At 48.4% G+C, this 18,651-nt stretch overlaps 1 protein-coding gene across 8 annotated transcripts in view; it reads left to right on the top strand.

The window, feature by feature from the left end:
* NCKIPSD (NCK interacting protein with SH3 domain) overlaps window positions 1-18,651 on the top strand; it is a 54,021-nt gene that overhangs the window by 8,361 nt on the left and 27,009 nt on the right. For 3 of the 8 annotated variants that reach the window (XM_054837974.1, XM_054837971.1, XM_054837975.1), the window contains 2 exons: window positions 13,678-13,790; window positions 14,560-14,761. The exons of 1 other annotated variant lie outside the window; for it this stretch is intronic. In XM_054837974.1, the coding sequence (XP_054693949.1) occupies window positions 13,678-13,790; window positions 14,560-14,761 (315 nt within the window). Of the gene's footprint in view, window positions 1-2,968; window positions 3,086-7,649; window positions 7,817-9,033; window positions 10,475-10,731; window positions 10,970-13,677; window positions 13,791-14,559; window positions 14,762-18,651 lie in introns of those variants that run through there. 4 more of the 8 variants (XM_054837972.1, XM_054837973.1, XM_054837977.1 and 1 more) reach the window with 3 other exon arrangements.

The following is an 18,651-nucleotide window of genomic DNA, read 5'->3' as shown; positions in this document are numbered from 1 at the left end:
AAATTCAAATGCATGCGCACTGCATTTGTTCCAGAGAAAAAAACTTGAATTGAGGCTTTCTTCTTGGCCATGGCAGTAACAGTTGCTTCAATTTATTTCACGAAAGAGGCGCATTTGTATGTGGACTTGCAAGGGCTGTGAGGGCTGGAAGCATTTGCTGTTGGACCAGATCAGCCCTGGTTCACGGGCTCTTGCAGACTTGCCCCAGTTTTTCACGTCTGATCTTTCTAATGGCATGCTGCCTGGTGCCTTGCCAAGGAGGACGGGGCAGGGCTGCCTGCACCGGGCGGTGTTCGGTGATGAGTAAATGTGGTGGAGGCTGCTGCGGTGCCATCAGGGAGAGCCACTGGTCCAGCTGGGCTGGAGATACGCTGCCACTCGGACGTGCTGTTGTTGTCTTCGCTGAGGCTGTGCATACAGGCTGCTTTGCTAATGGGTGCTAATTTCTGGTGGGGACGGAGCTGCCATTTCCAGAGCTGGCTTGGTGAGTGGGGGTGACAAATCTGTGTCACAAGGCCCAGGAGAAATAATTGAGCTTGATGCTGGGGCCGCTCCTGAGTGCTCCTGTAATAGGGCGCGAGAAGCAATTTGGTCCCTGCGCTGCAGCAGAGAGAAATGGAAGCCAGCACTATGGGAGGACCCCAGTTGGTGTTTTCTCTGTGAGTTGGCATCTGGAGCTGCAAAATGCTTGTATTTAAGGGAAAAATTCTCATTAGAAATTAGAGTCCGTTTAGGTCCACTGGAAATTGTTTCTGTGGACCCTGACCATCCTCATTGCCTCCAATCTTGAGTTGCAGCAGGAATTGTGGTGGGTCCTGGTTCTGCTTCTGGAGGAGCATTGCTTTGCTTCCCCAGCCAATGGCTCACGAACAAAGTTTGGACCTTTACGAGAGGGGCTTGTCAAGCCTAGTTTGTCTTGACATTTATCAGAGGGCACAACTCTTGATTTTAAAAAAAAGTGTTTTGAACTTGTGATGTGAGAAGTGGAACAGAGGACACGATTCATGACTGCATCTGTTTCTCTCTGCTCCCCGTCACTCCCCCCATCATTTTCTTGCCATGGGGATGTTGAGCACTATTCTGGGCAAAGCTCTGTTGACACTAACATGTGCAATGCAGAGCTGTCTGTGTTCCTTGCAAGGGAACAAAGCGCTAACACTTGGCCTCTTTCAGCATAAGGCTTAAGCAAGAAGGGGAAGTAAAATTTTGGCAGTGTGGGCTTTTTAGAATGAAGTGGGAAGTTCATGGGTTTTTCCTGGTTATTTGTTTGCCTGTTGAAGTTGTTTAGAAGCAGTTGTTGCTCCCTTCCTCCTTGGAAGCCACTTACTTCTTGATTACTGAGTTGCAAAGCTTCCTCCTGTCCGCCTGGTACAGCTGAAGGGGTAGCGTCCCCCAGCTGCGAGAACACTGAGCCCATTCCTCGGGCTCAGGCTGCCTTTCATGCCAAGGAGGTGTGCTTTTGAATAGGTGTCTCTCCATGCTGTCCTGCTGATGGGGTCCCACCTACGCCATTTCATCCCCCTTTCCTGCTGAGGCGGTGTGCCTGTGAGACGGTGATTTTTGTGCCTTTGGTCTGGAAATGCCAGTGTAGGCTGATGTTTTAGTTTGTTCAGCTGCTCAAGAGATTTAAATTAAAATAAATAAATAAATGAAGCTGTCAGGCTAAGCCTGCTAGATAATTCCAGGCTGTGGATCTCTTCTTGCTAAATGACTGGTTTGGGGTTCAGATTAGATCTCTTCTAAGTAATAGATATTAATTATTTCTTGGTTTTTCTAGTACAAGTGGGGACAGTGCCTTGCAGTGTGGAAACCTGAGGGCATGCCCCAGCTCCAAACCTTCTATTATACTGAATAAAAACAAAGGGATGAGAGAGAAAATGAGGCAAGAGCTGTAAAAATAGGCACTCGCCCACAAGGAGGAGGGGATTGTCTGGAAGCTGGGATGAAGTCTCAATGAAAAGGTCTTGAATTCTTGTCCATGGGGTTTGCGCGTGGGGCGATACATCCACAGCTGCTAATGTGGTCGGGTTATCTCCTGCTGTTCCTGCTGCCTGCTCCAGCTCCTCTGCCCTTGAGCTCCTCTGCCTGTCCTGCCAGCGACGGCTCAGCCTCCAAATTGCGTCCTCGGCAAAGGGGGGAAGAAAGCCTTGATGGACCACGCAGGTGACTTTCACCCACTCGCATGTGGAAGATGGAAACGGTAGTGGACAGGTTTTCAGGGTGGAGGGCTCTCCATCAGTCGAGTTCAGTGCGGTGTCTGTGTGCTGTGATGGTTGTACAAAGAACCGTGGCAGCTCCTGTAAAAACCAGATGGCTGCCTAAAGAGATCAAGTTGAAGCTCTCCACCAAGCAGACAAATGCAAACCTCCATGGCCTTTCAGTCTGATGCAGTGACAATTCCTTTTTGGGTAAACTCAGTGAATTTGTGGTTTTCCGGGCTGCTTGATGGTGCCCTTTTTCCCTCCGTTCCTGAGGAAAGGATGTGTCTTTGCAGGGGGTGGAGGGCCACCGCAGTTTGAACGTAGCGGGCTATGCCCAGGTCATAAATCACACCCGAGTGACAGAGCAGAAGGCAGGTCTACAGTCCCTTTCACTCTGTGCCCAGGCTTAGCTGTCCCTGAGGAATATGTGGGTAGAAGCTCAAGTATCAGGGAAGCCCACATTTTTCAGCATGTAAAAAGAATAATTGCGTGAAAACCCAGTAGCTCAAGTAAGAATGATGATCATAAAAATTCATTACCTACTTAATGCAGAAGCTTAGGGATTTCCCTGAGCCTGGCTGAATCGAAGTGTTTGTAGCTGAAGACTTTTTCCATTTGACATAAAAAAATCAGCATCTCTTGAAGTGCTGGGTTCTAAGTAATGAAGTTTTTGTCTGCCTCAGAATCGCCTTTATTGACTTAAACTGAAAAATGTGTCCCCTTTAATTTGTTTTTTGAATTGATTTTGTGTGTCTGTCTTCCATTAGCTTCATGACAAGAGATAGCAGCAGCATTGAAATAATTGCGCAACTTTATCAAGGGGCCCGTACAGTATAATTCTTTACATCAGGGATGGAAAGAAACACCTCCAGCGTACAGTTTTGGTAAGCATCATCTTGGCTGTAGTCTTGGGCTCTCTTAGAAGCGTTGCCCAGTGATACAGGCTGACATCTGAGATTTTTACATGCATGAACACGTGGTGAACTGCCTGTATTTTTGAGCTCTCGTTCAGAAGCTTAAGATCTCAAACTGATATCAAGCTCTGGTCACTTTAAAAGCTTTTAAACACTATTAATGTACTATTAATGGGTGAGGAAAAAAAATCTTCCAGCAAAACCACAGTTGGCAATGTTTGGTCTTGTGTGACTCCTCAGATGTGGAGGTCCACCCGAACCTCTGATAGCTGGGCCATGGGGAGTTAGGAGCAGTGAAGAATGATTATCCTTGACCTGGAGGGGTTTGGTGAGTGGGGCAGAGAGCACGCACAGGGATTGCAAACCACACAGCTTGAGAGTTGCTGTAGCCCCTTACTTGCTGTCGGGCAGCTTCCACCACCTTCTCTGCCCCGTGGCGGCCTTGTGCACCAGAAGGTTCCTCCTCTGGACCCCCTTTGTGGAAGGGCCACCAGCTGGGTCAAGTGAAGGTGAGCTGAGTCCTGGCCATATCCTCTCCTGTGGGATTTGTCCCACTAGAGGTGGGCTGGGAAGATTTCCTAAACTACAGTAATTCACTCTCGCCAATCCCGCTGAGCAAGGTGGATGCTGACATGGGTGAATGTGGTATGTGAAAAGGTGGACATGAGAAATCAATACTGTAATAAGGTACGTGAGTTGGGCTGAAAGTTTTGTGCATGAGGAGTGAACAGTCCAACCAATGCACTTTTTTGTTCGCTGCCTCGGGAAGTGAGGAAAACAGGATTATGGCTGTTCTGCTGCCTGTAGCACAATGTCCTAAGAGAACGTTCCCCTCCTGTTCCCATTTCTTCATGTTTCCGGAGAGCCTGTGCCACTCTAAGCTGCAAAAGGAGATGGGATTAAAACTTGCAGCTTGAGCAGTAGGCTATTTTTCCCCTGCAGATAGTGTGGGACACTAATGAATTGCTTTTCTTCTGTGACCCACCTCTTACTGCCTTGTAGGTGAAATGTCAGCAAATCCAGTTGAACCCTTTAATCTTTTTTTAAGGTAAAAAATCCCACTAAACAAACCCCTGGATTTGTTCTTGAACTGAATCTAGAGATAACAGCAAGTTAGCCTCATTTCTCTGATAAACATAGCTAAACTTGCAATTCTCAAGGTAATTTTGTAGGTCAATGGAAACTGTCAGTCTTAAGTTTTGCAGTACAGAAAAATCATGTGCTGTCCACTTCCGCTGTCTGCCAGTCAAAAAGCAACTCGGGAGGCCTCAGGGTCTCTAGTTCACAATTTTCTGAGGTTTGGGGTTTTTTTTGCTCTGTCTTTATTGTCACACATACAATAGTTGTACTTGTAAGACACCACTACAGATCGCAATAGTATCTTCATTTATTTTTGGGCATGAGTTAGCATTAGCTTTAATCGTTGTCCCAGTAAAGCTCAATTGTGTTGACTTCCTGAGCACGATGAGTGCCTGGGTGCTGACTGCTTCAGCAGAAACATCTGCTTTACCAGGAATAGATGTGCTTGCAGGAGCAGCTCTCAGCTAACAAGCACATTGGCATACTTGGGTATTTTGTCTATGGCCAATTAGCGTGATCTACCTCTTGACAGCATGGCCCGCGTGGAGTATTTCAGCCCCTCTGCTACACCCTCCCCTGCTGCCCTGCACCTTCAACAGTCTTTAAACAGCTTTGCTATAATTAGCCAGCACACCAAACTTCATTGAACTTTTGTGTATAGCACTAATAAGCCAAAAGCCTAAATAGCATCCCCTGTTCGATAGTGCTACTCTGAACGTGTTGAAATATATAGCTACCAAAATCTGTGGTAGGGGAGGGAGATGCCTGTTTTCTTTCAGAAGGAGGTGTTCCATCTTGTGTTAGCTTTACAATGGCCCACCTGAAAGCAAATGAGCATTCAAGGGTTATCTTTTATTGGGAGCCTGGCTGTCATACTTCTTGTTTAAATCCCTTAATGCGTATTTTGTACCCAGATTAAAGTCACAAAGGCTGCTGGCAGCCGGAGGGAAGCTGCTGGGACTGCACATGCCGTTCTGCTTGGGTGGAAGACTTGTTTGGGTTTCCCATGTTGGGAAGTACCTGCCCAGCACAGGGAAACTGTTTCCTCTGCAGTGGTGGGAGCTGGTCTGCACAGCCTGGAAATGCTGGGGAGGAGGTGGTTGCGTATCTTGGGGTTTTCTAGTACTGATATTTCAAATACCTGTGTCTGTGACCCAAGGGGGCTGTGGACAGAAGAGAAATTGCCGGTGAGATCCGTATTATGGGAACATATAGAAATTAGGTTTTTTGGGTTTGGGCGCCTACTTTGGAGAAACTTTAAGTGTGCTTGCTCTCTTGGGTCCCTGGCCTGAAATACCATTAGCGGCAGAAGTCCTCAAGGATCTTGGTCTACCTGCCGTGCTTGGGAGTTGCATGAAGGGATGATGGTAAAAGGACTGTTTGTATGTGATCCCTTCACCTTGGAACAAGCTTTGCTCCGTGGAAAGGTGTGGAGCTGCTCTCTTTGAACAGAGGGACAGCCTTGCTGGTTGCTGTTACTCCTCAGTTGCTTGGAGCGATCTGCTCCTGGTAACAAATACTCAGGTTTTTCCATATGGCAGTCTGGGGGTCACTTTATTTTGGAGTAGGTTGCAGGTATGATCTGATCCCATCGCTGCATTTTGGATAGGATGCGCAAGTAACTTGAAAAAGAGAAATCCTCATTACAGAGGAAAGCGCTGGGTTTTCTGTATGAGTTAATGTGGTCTCTGTTCCTGCCCTGCTGGCTTTCTTTTTATTTTGGGGTGTGCAGAGGGGTTTGTATCCCTTTATGGCAGAAGAGGCAGTGTTTACTCCACATGCAGAGTCTAGGACACAGGAAAATTAGTGTGTCTGTTAGTGCCAGAGTGTTAAGTGATCCTGCAGCAAGCAAGCTGCCTTTGTTCCTTCCGACTGGAATCATCTTTGTTTGGGAGGAACTTTCCAAGGCGTTCTCAGGTTTGCTCATGGTAACACAAGGCAGGTTTTCATCTTCGCAGGGACAGCTTTGCAGGAAGGGGCACCAGCACTCCCCTTTCCCGTTAAGTCAGTAAGAGATGCTTTACAATTTCTCCCTGTTTGGGTTTGGGCAATGTGGTAATTATGCCCAACGAGCATCGTAGCTGCAGTTTTTCACCTTCTGTCCCTTGCCAGAAAGTTGGCCATGGGAGAGGGAGGATTTTAGAAGAAAAGCTGATAAATCATAAATTCCCTTGCAAGATGAATCATAAGTTACTACTTCTCTATCAAACACGTAATTGTCTGCTGTTAAATCTGTTCCAGTCTGTGGTGTGCAAGAGGAAAGTCCCTTTCAGTTGACATGTTCATATGTGCTCTTCTCTTGCATCTGTCTGTGCATCAGCTGAATTGCCAACTTGCAGTTTTTTCTGCTTGACTGCCGGAGACTTTACTTACTTGATCCTCACGTGCTGGAAACGTACGCCGGTGCAGAGGTGAATGGGAGGGGACAGCAGTTCTCTTGAATGTGGCAGAAATTTTAATTTCTTGGTCCTGCCTCTCATATAACTGTCACCTTTCCAGCATTTTGCTATAATCTCTGCTATGGAAATAAATTTTTGGGGAAAACTGAACCTTCTTCCTTGAATGCCAGAAGAGGAGCCAGAACTTGCATGGTTTCCCAGGCTTGTTTCTTCCTCTGGGCTCTGTCCTTGTCCTTTGTCCTGGCAGTGCTTGGCAAACCTGATTAACTGCAAAGTGCTTCTGTGGCTGGGTCTTCAGCCCACATCCATGTTTTTGCTCATTGGATCAAAACAAAGATGGGTTGAGACTAGCACTCTGGGAAATTAGAAATTAGTTGTATTTTTGATCATGCTTAATACATGATCATGCTTAATATCTTCTGCACTTGTGCTAATTGCATGCAAGTGATCTGGGAGCTGTACTGAATCTCACTGAGCTGAGAGAGGCATCTGTAGCGATTTTTTTCGGCTACCAGACTGAAGACTGAGGATGACTGTGCAAAGACTGGCACAACCCCTTCTGTTGGGCTTTTTTGGGCAACTTTAATACTAATGTGTTAAAAGTGCTAGAATAACCGCTAGCACTTCACTGCGGCATCTTTCCTTCCGCCTTTATATGTCCTCGTTCATAACCCTGAGCTTTCATCAAAGTAGAGGCTATCTGCAGTTTTCTTATTCAGCGTAGATGGTAGCTCTAATGTAGATGTGTGTGTATAATTTATGTATACATATATGTAAGTAGAAACATATGTTTCCCCTGCACAGACACAGCATTGATCGTGTCTGATATTGACTTGGCTTGACAATTATGTGCCAAAGGGATGCTGAACAGGTAAACCCGAAAGCGAGGGGCAGCTCTGTTGTCTGGTGGCTGTTCACCTGGACAGCCTGAGCCAGAGAAGTCCCCTGAAGCACTGAGAGCAGTAAGAATTAAGGCAGCAGAGAACGGCAAGATATGTAAGTATGTGTTGACTGCTTTATTTTAAAAACTTCTGTCTCTGCTTTTATCCTCTTAGCATGTTTTGGCTTAAGAGACGTGTTCTGGTTACTGGAGGGCGCAGGATTGCAAGGGGAAGGAATCGGTGGCTGATTCTGATCATCGTGGCCAGTAAACAGGGTCTGAGCGTGGCTGGAGAGACGCAGGATGAAGCATTTCCACCTTGGGAAGTACAAGCGTGCAGTGGTGGGTTGCATGCGTTTCCTTGTTCCCTCAGTGTGTCTCTGACTCCGAAGCTGCCTGCTGCTGGGAGAGAAATCGTTTGAAGTTTGGTTGCTGTGCATCCCTCTGCCTTCAGGGTTTTGTTTATTCCAAATGCCACTCGTGCCTGTACTGTCCCTAGTTAGTACATCTCTTTTGCCAGGAAGTCTGTCTTTTGCTTTAGCACGATTTGCACAACTTAAACCCTTTCCCCGGCTGTCCTTTCTCTTCATTTCTCATTTGTGCAGGCTGTCCGCTCGAGTGGCTGCTGTCAGCACACAGCAGAAACACACTGATCTATTAGAAACCCACTATAGCATATCAGCAGGAATTCCAGATCTGTTTCTGGGCTGCCTCTTTGTCAGAATAGCTCAGCCATGTCTTTGTTTGCTTGCTAGCGAGTCAGAGATGCTGCAGATTTGTTTGGAGCTTTTCTCATCGTATTTGCTCAATAACCAGGACAGTTGCCCATTGTTTCACTTGGGTTTTTATCATGCGTTTTTAAGTGCTGCAAGGCACAGTATCTTGATGCCTACAAGAATAAGTTAATGCATAGCTCTTAGCCAACAGCTTGGGGACTAAAAATTTCTGATTGGAGCTGCAAAAAGGGGAAGAGAAAAGAGCTGAATTTCCCACAGCAATGCAAAACCCAAAACTCAGCCCATTTGTTTGAACTGTGTGGTTCAGAAGGGGGAACTCATATCTGGTACATCACTCTGCCATGGACAAAGGCTAGTTGATTTTTTGCAAATTGCTGCAGTGATCATTTAAATCTGGAAGGAATACAGCATGCAGACAGTCTGGTGGTGACTGGGGACGAATGGCATGTGACCTAAGAGGTGACGTTTGTCTACGATTTGAGTAACAAAGAACCAGCCTGTGCCTGTGTACGGCAGTGGGAGAAATATCCTAATTTCAGCCGTGGTCCGTGTCAGTGCAGCTGTGTGAAAACTGAGCTGTCACTGGAGACAAAAAACTTTGTCTGTCTTTTGTTGTTGTGTCGTGAGAGTTGGAGCAATGGCATGAGGGTGAAAATCAGCAGCCCTGCCTGGGCACCCCCACGGCTGCAAAAACAGCCGCAGGAGCGAGGGCACTGATTCCTGCACATGCAGGAGAGCAAACGCCTTTGATCACTAAAAACTGGGGAGGCAGGAAGAAAAAAACCTCATGTTTTCTTGGATCAGCCCCCTGCGGAGGCAAAGAAAAGCCTGCCATACATTAATGGGCCACTTTCATAAATGTGGGAGTCTCGCACACGCAGGGTGGCTCAGCCTGTCTGTGCTGATGCAGCTGTCAGCCTGTTTGTGTAGAAAATGCTTTTCTGAAAGGTATGATTATTCTAGACTGTTGAGCAGGTTCTTCTGTGTGAGTGCGTTTAAACAACGCTGGTGGTACGTGTGGAAGAACTCAAAACAAAGAGGGAGGGGTATGACATTTTCAATAGCCCCGGGAGAGGAGGTCGTGCTGCATGCGCAGCCAGGACACTGATAGCGTTTTCCGAAACGCTCGTGTCTCTCATCAGCCTGCATGTGGGGGAAGCAGAGGTGTGCGACACGTCCTGTGCACGTGTGCTCTCTTTGGGGAGGCTGCTCTTGGGGCAGTGAAGATGAGAGTAATGTGAGCCACGGGGGTGACCGCATCCCTGCCTGGGCACAGCCGTGCCTCGTGTTGGCCGTGCTCAGTTACCCCTGAGACATCCTGGAAGGATGCTTTTTGAAAGCCTGGCTTTGGCCTTGGGAAAGACATCCTTCCCCACCTGCCTTGGGAAGTGGGGGGCGTGCAGAGCACCCCAGGGCAGTGCTGAGGTCTGGCTCTATCCTTGCTGAGGTGGGGACCCCCCTCCTGCGAATGGGGGTAGGAGGAAGCTGGCAGCAGGCTCTGGGGAAACTCTTTGTTTGCTCATGTTATTAGCAAGGAGAGAGGAAGTAATGATTTATTGATGCTTCTGTGATTCTCCTACGCTGGGCTATAAAGGAAGAAGTTCTTTTTCCTGGCTGATATTCGTGGCTCTAATTGAGCTGTAACTTGTTCCTGCAGGGCAGCTCGCCTGCAAGGTGCCGACAGTGCCCCCGGTTCTCTGATAGCGGCCCATCAGCCAGTCTAGTCGGTGATCGTCAGGGGTCACTGCTCTGCTCTTCCCCTGCCTCTCCCTGTAGCCAGCCTGGTTGTGACAGGCTGTTTATAGAGCCCAGCGTTTCTCTGATGCAGCGTTTTATTTGATCAAACCAGAAATATCTGATAGAGAGGGTGGCGGCCACTCCTTTCTGGGGTGAGGGGCCATGTGAATGTGGATCAATACCACACTAAAATATCCCTCTGTTTTCACAGTACGTTGGGCAGAATTGGTGTCCTTTTGATGCCTCTGGGCCACAGCCTGGTAGCTTTGCCACCCCACGCCGACCGAGGAGACCCCTGCACTCACCCCGTAAGGGCGGGCACACACGGCCAGGACCTTCCAGCACCATCATTGCACTGTCCCTGCTGCCTTCCACGCCTTTTGGGAGACACTGGCATGGCTGTGCCGCTGGTAACTGGTGAAGGATATAGTTAACAGCCAGCGTGCTGCAGCGGCTCTGCCAGCCCCCACCCATGCGGTTACCAGCACGGCTCAGTAAATCCAGCTGAATTCCTGGGCTTTACTTGGTACGTCTCCTCTGACAGCACGCCATACAGTGATGCCCTTTTCGTGCGCATCCCTGCTTCCGTGTGAACCTCAGCTTAGCCTGTGATGAGCAGGGTTTCATCTCTGTATTCTGGAGCGTGGGAGGGGGCAGGGGCTGGATCTCTGTGCAGGGCCCTGCGGGGGCGAGAGCAGACTTCTGAGCATGGATCTCTCCTGCCTGAGCTCAAAGGCTCTGCTCCGTTACCTTGGTGCCGGTTTGTGACCTCTCTTTTTGCAGGCTGTAGAGCCATGCGTTGCCAGGATTGCCTGCAAACGTGTGAGAAAGTGGGGGCATACGCTGCCTGGCCATACTGCTCAGGATCTCTGCCTGCCTGCGTCCCAGCCGTGAGCATCCTCAGGAGCCGGTGCTGGATGCTGGCAGGAATCCCCTGTCAGTGCTGCAGAGTGACTGGTCTCCCTAAACTGCATGGGGCGAATGGCGAGGCGTGTGCGTTATCCTGAATTGCTGTGAGCAGGTAATCCCTTGAGTCCTGGGGGGGAGGAGGTTGTAGGTGAGACACTGGCAAACCTGACTTTCGTCCCCATGCAACCCATGCTCCTTTTAACTGCAATGTGCTTTTTGTCCGTCATCCTCAAAGTGATGCCATTTCGGTTAACCCAAGGAGCGTGTGGATTCCTTCTAATTGCATCATTTATCCAAGATACTGATTTCTATTTAAATTCATGACTATAGTGCAGGGCAACCCCAATGCTGGGTGTCCTACAAACCCTAAATGCCAGGCAGCCCCCGTGCTGAAGACCCTGTGCCCTGACCAGCTCAGCTGAGCAAGGGAGGAGGAGGTGATTTATGAGCAGCATCAACAATGTCATAAAGTGCAAGTGGCAAGTTAATGCTGCTTTTTTATTCCAGCCCTTTTGACAGGGCCCTGTTAATAGAGGGTTGGGGAGTGGAAACAAAGGAAAGAGCACAGCAGCTAAAAGCTGGTTGTCACAATGCTGCTGCATTAGTGTGGAAAGAATCACCCTCTCCGTAACAAATGACATAGCACAGCGAGTAGCAGCTCCAGCCTGTGGATTCCTGTGGGCTGTGGACGATGTCGAGGTGCCCTCTGGAAGAGGGCAGAGATGCTGAGCTGTTCAGTGGGATTCAGCGCTGTGTACTGTGGTCTTTCCTGGGAAGATCAGACTGAGAAAGGGCTGAAACCTGTGTGGGTGAAAGCCTGGTGCGCTGGGGAGGGTGAGGGAAGGCAGCACGAAGGGGTGCATCTCGTGGTGGTTTTGCAGGGGGTGCTGGTGAATGTGGATGGTCTACAAGCGGGGGACCAGGGAGTGCACCAGGGTGGGTGTTTGGAGGATGTAGCAGGAGTTGTGTTGAATTTTGAGGTGGGAGCTCATGTGGGAGCAGCACGAGGGTGGATGGGCTGTGCAGAGGGGAGGGCTTTCGGCGCTCAGAGCAGCACTGGCATTCCCTTGGGGATTCTGCACCGCTCCCCGTTCCCGGAGAAAGCACGTAGTTTGCCATAATTTTCTCTTCTCAGAAAATGAGTTGCATTCTGTGAAATAATTTGCCTTTCCTTCTCCTTCCAACACTCCTTTCAATGTGTTCAAATGCACTTTGCTCCATTTCCTTACTTAGATCTGTAGTTAGAGGTGAAATGTTCCCCAGGCCGTGTGGGGCTGCTTGGAGGCTTCATCGCAAAGTTAGATTCCGAGTGTTGGTTTTGTCCTTGATCTGATACTTTAAGAAACTTGGTAGATGTATTTTAATGTACCTGGGTTTATTTTTAAAGTTTTCCCCAGTTGCATTCTTTCCTATCTCTTTTTCTTTGGAAAACAAAACAACAAAAAAAACCCTCCTAAATTTTTCTTTTTGAAGCTGAGTATTGCAGAGGGGGCCTCTCATCCCCACCTTGATCAGAGGTTGGTTTTTTCCCCACAGTCTGTGGTAGCTGTTAATTCACATTTGGTTTAGTAATTAATCAGGATATAAATAATACATAGCATGTTAGCAGAAAACTGCATGCCAGTGCTATGGAAGCAGGCACTTTGGGCCCCGGCGGGGAGGGCTTGCCTTCTGCTGCTCTGCAGCCCCCTAAGGCCAATTAAGGTGCATCCTTGACGAGATTCCAGCAGCTCCTTGGCTGGATAAATGGTTACCCTGATGCAGGGAAGGGGGGCAAAGCAAGCGAAGATGAAGGGGGTTTTAGTGTTCAAACAGCTGCAATGAGTGCTGGAGTCCAAGCTCTCCTTTCCTCTCCCACTCCTCCCCTGCGTGCACGGGCTGAGGCTGCCAGTGGTGGTACGAATGGATGGTGCAGGCACCAGCAGCAGCTTGTGGGAGACCTGTGAGTCTGCCGGATCCACGGCAAAGGCTCGGTAGCATGTCCTTTGCCTTCAACCTTAGTCCTGTAAAGGTCTTTTCTTCTGAAGGCATGTCAATTGTTGATAAACAAAGCCTTGAAGAATGTCCCAAGCGTGGAAACCTGCTTTACCTCCCTGTGCCCCTTCACTACAGCTCTCCCGGCCCCCTGTGTAAGCCCAGGGAATGACGTCTTTGGTATTCCTTGTTTCAAGGCTGGTGTTTATTTCAGCTGCAGTAACGAGTGCTAAACTGGTTGGCAGGAGGAATAAATGTTGCTATGACAGTTTGGGTGGAGATTTGGAAAAGGCACTTCAAGTTGCAAAACAAGTATAAAAAACATCAAGAAAAAAGTGAGCAAAAATGCAAAGCCAGAGCCAATGGACTCTGAAGGCCACCAGATTTTAACTCTAACATTCATGGCTGTGTATTTGCTCCATAGTAAGGCAGCAAGACCAGAAATAATTGAGCTTGGGATAAGCTGGGCTTTGCAGTGGGATCTCGAAAGCTCCCTGCAGCAGGCTGAATATTCAAGGCTGCTGCGTGGCCCTGAAGCTCTGTCCCTGGCCTCCCTGTAGGGAATGTTGGACTTCAGTGCTTGTAACAGTGACTTTCTTTTCCAACTGTAAACCTTGAATGGGCAGACTCAGTTTGAAGCACAGCTTCAAATATGTTTCCTCTGGAGGAAGGAGGGAAAAGCGAGATGGTGCTGAGATGGGGTTCTGGCTCTGGGAGCTGTTTGGCCATTTGGCTTGTGCCTGCTCTGGGGGTTTCCTGTACTGTGGTCTCTTCTGCCATAAGCTCTGGTGCAGAAGACCCGCAGCTGAAGCAGCGCAGTAACACGTGGGATGTTGTGTTCCTCAGGTGCTGGAACAAGATGTGGTTCTCCAGTCTATTGACCGCGCCATTGAGGCTGTGCACAATGCAGCCATGAAGAATGGGGGAAAGTACAACCTGGAGCAGAGAGATGTCCTTCAGTAAGTATGATGGATGTCTGGGAGAGCCGGCAGATGGAGGGTAGTCAGTGTGTGATGCTTGGGTCTTTTTCTATTCTTGGAAGTCAAGTTGGACGTTGTTGACTTGAGTCCCTGTGCTGCAAAGTGCTGATGCACTCAGAGCTTCCCAGCTTTGAGCTGGTAGCCAATGTGGCTGCTCCTGTCAACCACGTCCAGCAAAGTAGTGCTTTGGTCTTGCCCCTCTATCCCTGTGCGTGTAAAGGAGAGAAAACTCTCAGCTGCGTTGTAGGCTTGAAGGAGAAATCCAAAACCTTTCTGGATGCATTTTCTCCTCTCTACCAGCCAGGAATTGTAGAGGTGGTTGGCGTGTGGCACAAGGTCTTTAATATGCTCTCAAATAATTGCGTGTGAGGAGAACTTCTGTTTTTCTCTCACACCTCGTGCTCTGTGCTGAGGCACACTGGTTTAATCTCAGTTGAACAGCGATTCTAAAGTGCAGGCAATTTCTGAAGCTTGCAATGCAATATATGACTCTCCCCTGAGGAAGAGGCATTTTTCTCGAGCGAGCTGATGAATAAATCATAGGCTCTTGCAAAGCCTCTTCCTTCCTCCCCCAGAAGTGCTTCCTTAGTTGTTAATGAAACTGGAGTTGGTGTTCAGAGTAATGTAACCCATTCTGGTATATATAACCCAAATGCAATAAATCATTAAAAAATATCATTTAAATGTTGCAGCACGATCACTCCCTTCCTTTAGCTTTGCTGTTCCTGATGTCATCATTCTATTTCAGAAAACTGATCCATCACCGGAAGGAGACAGTGTCCCGCAAAGGTCACTCTCCCACCCCGCAGGGAATGGTTATGACGCAGTCGTCCAGTGATCACCATCTGGATGTGGCACGGCAGCCCAATGGGGTGTGCCGGACGGGGTACGAGCGACATCACAGTCTTCCAAACACTGAGTTTGAGGAGGAGGATGAAGGTCTCTATCAGGTAACAGCAGCTGGATGCTTTCTAAATTCCTCCTTTGGTGGTATGACATCGCTTATCCTGTTTAATAAAATGCCTTTGCAGCTGAGGTCACAAATCAAGTGTTTGTGCTGCTTACCTAGGATTACTGCAACGTAAAGTGATGCTGTCTCTAAGAAGTCTGGAACAGTCCCTCTGCCACTTACACTCGTGATGCTTTTTGGGATCCTTGAGGGTCTGTGGTTTTACGGAGACGTGTGAGATCTGCTCTAGATTGTGTGACTGTCTCTTGACAGCTTTCTAAGAGTTGCAGCCTCCCCCAGAGAATACGTTGAAAAACAATTTTGACGTGAGCAGCAGAACTCCCTCCAAGTACTCAGCACTGCTTAATGTTTCCCCCTTGTTAAATCTGCCAAAGATCTTTGGTCCTTAAACATTTTATCTGCTGCGGCTGCCTATTTTTACCACTCAAAACATAAAAAACCCCAAAGATCCTGCTTTGTCTGAATGTTCCTTGTCATGATAAATTAAAGGTAAATTGCAGGAGATACTATTTAGAGCAGATTTTTTAATCTCAGTGGCATACAGTTCCAAGGTTACTGTGCAGCGCCAGTCAGGCTTCAAAGCAGCAGCCCAGGACGGCTGCAGCAGTTGGGGCCAATTACGCTGTGTGGGTATAGCTGGGTGTTAGGGCTAGGAGATGAGGCTTGTTTTACACTTGAAGAATTGTGAATCTGCAGAGATGAACGGTAGCTCTGGCTCATGCACGACACGGCATCCTTACAAACCCCATTTTTCTCTTTGGTATTTGTTTTCTTTTCTGGGCAGCCAAACCAGCTGCGCTCTCAAGCCTGTGCCTTACAGGCTAAGAGCATGGAGCACCTTATGGCCCCTTCTCCATGCCGATGCCCTGTCTGTCTTTATCTGGTCTGTGGTTTGGTTGCTTGCCAGTAAGGAGCGAGACAGATTCCTTGGCTGACAAAGAACAGTTTCTGTCTGGGTGGCACTGAGGACGCAGTCAAAGGGCTTCCAGCTTTGCCCTTTGCTGAAAGGGCTCCTTGAGATTTTAACAGCTTGGATTTCCTTGAGATTTTAACAGTGAATGGGTTTCCTGTCTGCTTTGAAAATATGAAATGGAGGAAGCAGCATTGCTTTCTTCCACTGGTTATACAGCTGCCTAAGAGGAAATCTACTGAAATCTAAACTCTCTCACTAATTCTGGAGAAGCAGAGTCTTGGGATGTGCTTTTCACTGCTTGGGATTTTCAGGGGTATTCTATGTTTGCATCTGAAGACTTTAAGTAAAATTTGAAGTGCAAATTTCCTGTGGGTGGCTTTGCTCCCAGGGCTGAACTGGCTGAAGTACTCAGTGATGACGCCCGTGCTGAGCCTCTCTTCAGCTCCTCTGCAGTTAGCAGGAGGTGTGAAGCTGGGGCAGTTACGTACCAGCTGCCGAGCAAGGAGGTTGGGGTCTCAGAGTATTTTAGTCAGCCTGCTGCATTTGTGATGCTTGTCTCCAGAAGCCTTTGCTGCAGACCAGTGTGTCTGGCTTGGCAGAGTTTGCCTAGAGGAGGTGGTGGGTACGGGATTATTGGGTTTTTTATGTTTGGGTTTTTTTTATTGTTGTTTAAAGGTTCCTACTATACCAGCATAATGCCCACGAGTTAGAGTTGAAGTTGTGGTGGTCTCTGCCTGCCTGGCTGGGAAGGGGATGGGAGTGTTGTGGTTGAGGCAGTTCTGGTCTCAAGCAGCGCTGGGAGCAGAGTCTCTACTAGCGGTCACTGCAAAATGGAAAAGGAGAGAAGCACGCTGTGAAATCTGTGGATTTGGGGAACTTCACAGCCCCCTTGTAGAGGCCTGGGGCAAGGGAGGCTTTCAACATGTGTGTAGGTGCTTCTCTCTGGACCCTTGATAAGGTCCCTCTTCTTCTCCCCTCTGGACAGGAGGCATCTGAGCTGCAAGGACTCCTACATGGTCACCTTCCCCACAGCAGCTGGACAGAACATGTTTTCTCCCCTTTCCTCTCCTTCCCTTGGGGGTTTGATGTTGTACATCCTCTCAGCCCCACACAGCAGCTGGGATGTGAGGTGGAGGGAGGGGATGGCCATTGATTACCCCTAATGACTCATGACTGTGTGGCAGCTCACAGCTCAGGCAGGCATCAGCGCGGGGAAATTCATGTCTAAATGAGGCTGGCAGGGCTCTGAGCTAACATTAGCTGTACATCTATTAATTTAAACACTCGTCTGTACTAGCTGTGTTAAACTTGCATGGTAAATTTGGAAGGGCCAGTGAAGCCATGGAAATACTCCAGAATGACCCAGCCCTAGATGTCTCCAAATAATGTCATGCTGCTGCTCTGAGCCTGCTTGTCTGCTAAATCCCCCTGCTTCTGTAATCGTGGCCGTGCCGTGCCAAGCAGCTCCGACTCGTGCTGTTAGCTCCGTTGCTCTGCAGAGAAGGCTCTGCTTTTAGCACAGCTGAGCTTTCCGGATTTGGGACCAGCCTTCCAACCATGCGATGCAGAGACCTCTCCTGATCTGTTTGGCCTCTCTCAGCTGTGCATTCTCTTTTTGGACCAACACAGATCATTTTTGAAGCTGTATGCAAGTATCATATAGCATTTTATCCAGAGAACAATGTGGGATGGATTGACAAGAGCAGAAGAGCTCAGGCTGGGAGTCTGCAGCAGTATTTCATGCTAATCCACCAGCTAAAGGCACTTGTAAAGCAGCAACTTGTTATGTGACATAGCGAAAGGTTGGATATATTAGTGCTGGGTGGAAGAAAGGGACCAAGAGATCCCTTTCAAAAAGTCTTTGTAAGCTGTGCAAACTACTGTGTCTTGACTCGATGCCCACCAGACAAGTGTTGAAGATTGAAGGTGGCTCCTGAAGGTGTCTTATTTCCGGGAATATCTTTGCTCCCATTTCAGAGGAGGTTTCTGCCTTTCCTGGATCCGGGGGGGCGGGGGGGAAGTACATTTTTCATTCTCCTTGTTCTGAGCTATTTAAAATGGAGACCTTTCAAGGGCTTCTCTGTTTTTCACTGTGGGGTCTGGCATCGCTCTGTGCAGCATTACAGGGCTGTTCAGCACTGACAGGTCACAGAAAAACTTCTCTTCCAGAGCCAAACAAACCTGAAAAATGGGCACAGGGTGATGGCCTGAATGTCACTATAGATTTCAGCTGGCTTCAACCTGGGCTACCCGAGACATTCAGGCCATCATCTCCTTCCCCTTCCTGTGCTGCCCTGGGCGCTTTTGCCACAGGCAGCGATTGCAATATCCCATAAAAACAGAGGTGCATTTCAGGCAGCAGAAGTCCTAAGAGACCCCTAAGAATCTCCTGGCCCTGAGCTGCTGGGATGTGAGGATTAGAGTATCGATGCAATGTGCTCCCACCTAGCTTGGCCGCTGTGTTCAGCAGCGTTAACTCTGAGGTTACACCACACCAACATAATTCTCGGTGGAAAGTGATGTCGGTGATCATGATGTCTGGATCTGACGGGAAAAGATGAGTGCAGGAATCTGGGTCTGTAGCTCATACACCACTGGCTCAGCATTCTTAGTGGAGGAGACTTACAGGAGAGATCCCAGATGTTGAGAGTTAATGCAACTCCCTGGCAAAAGCTTTTCCCAGTGGGTCTTACTATAGGTAGCGTAGGATTGCACAGAGGGTCTAGCCCTATTTTCTCCCTCTGTGCATGAGCACAAATAGCTCTGAAAGCATGGAAAAGGCATTTACATGTCTCCAGTCCTTGGCTTTGTCTTTCTGCAAGGGTACGTGTAGCTGATGTAATGGATCTCTCCAGAAGAGTGTCTAAATACGCGCTCTGTTTGCAGCCTCTGTGGAGCTATTGAGAGTAATGTGGAGTCACGGCGAGTGTGTGGGATCGCATTTGGAATAAAGGAGG

This window comes from Grus americana, chromosome 11 (genome assembly GCF_028858705.1).
Source record: "Grus americana isolate bGruAme1 chromosome 11, bGruAme1.mat, whole genome shotgun sequence".
NCBI lineage: Eukaryota > Metazoa > Chordata > Aves > Gruiformes > Gruidae > Grus > Grus americana.
The sequence above is the reverse complement of the archived record's forward strand: the minus strand, read 5'-3'. Positions and strand labels throughout refer to the sequence as shown.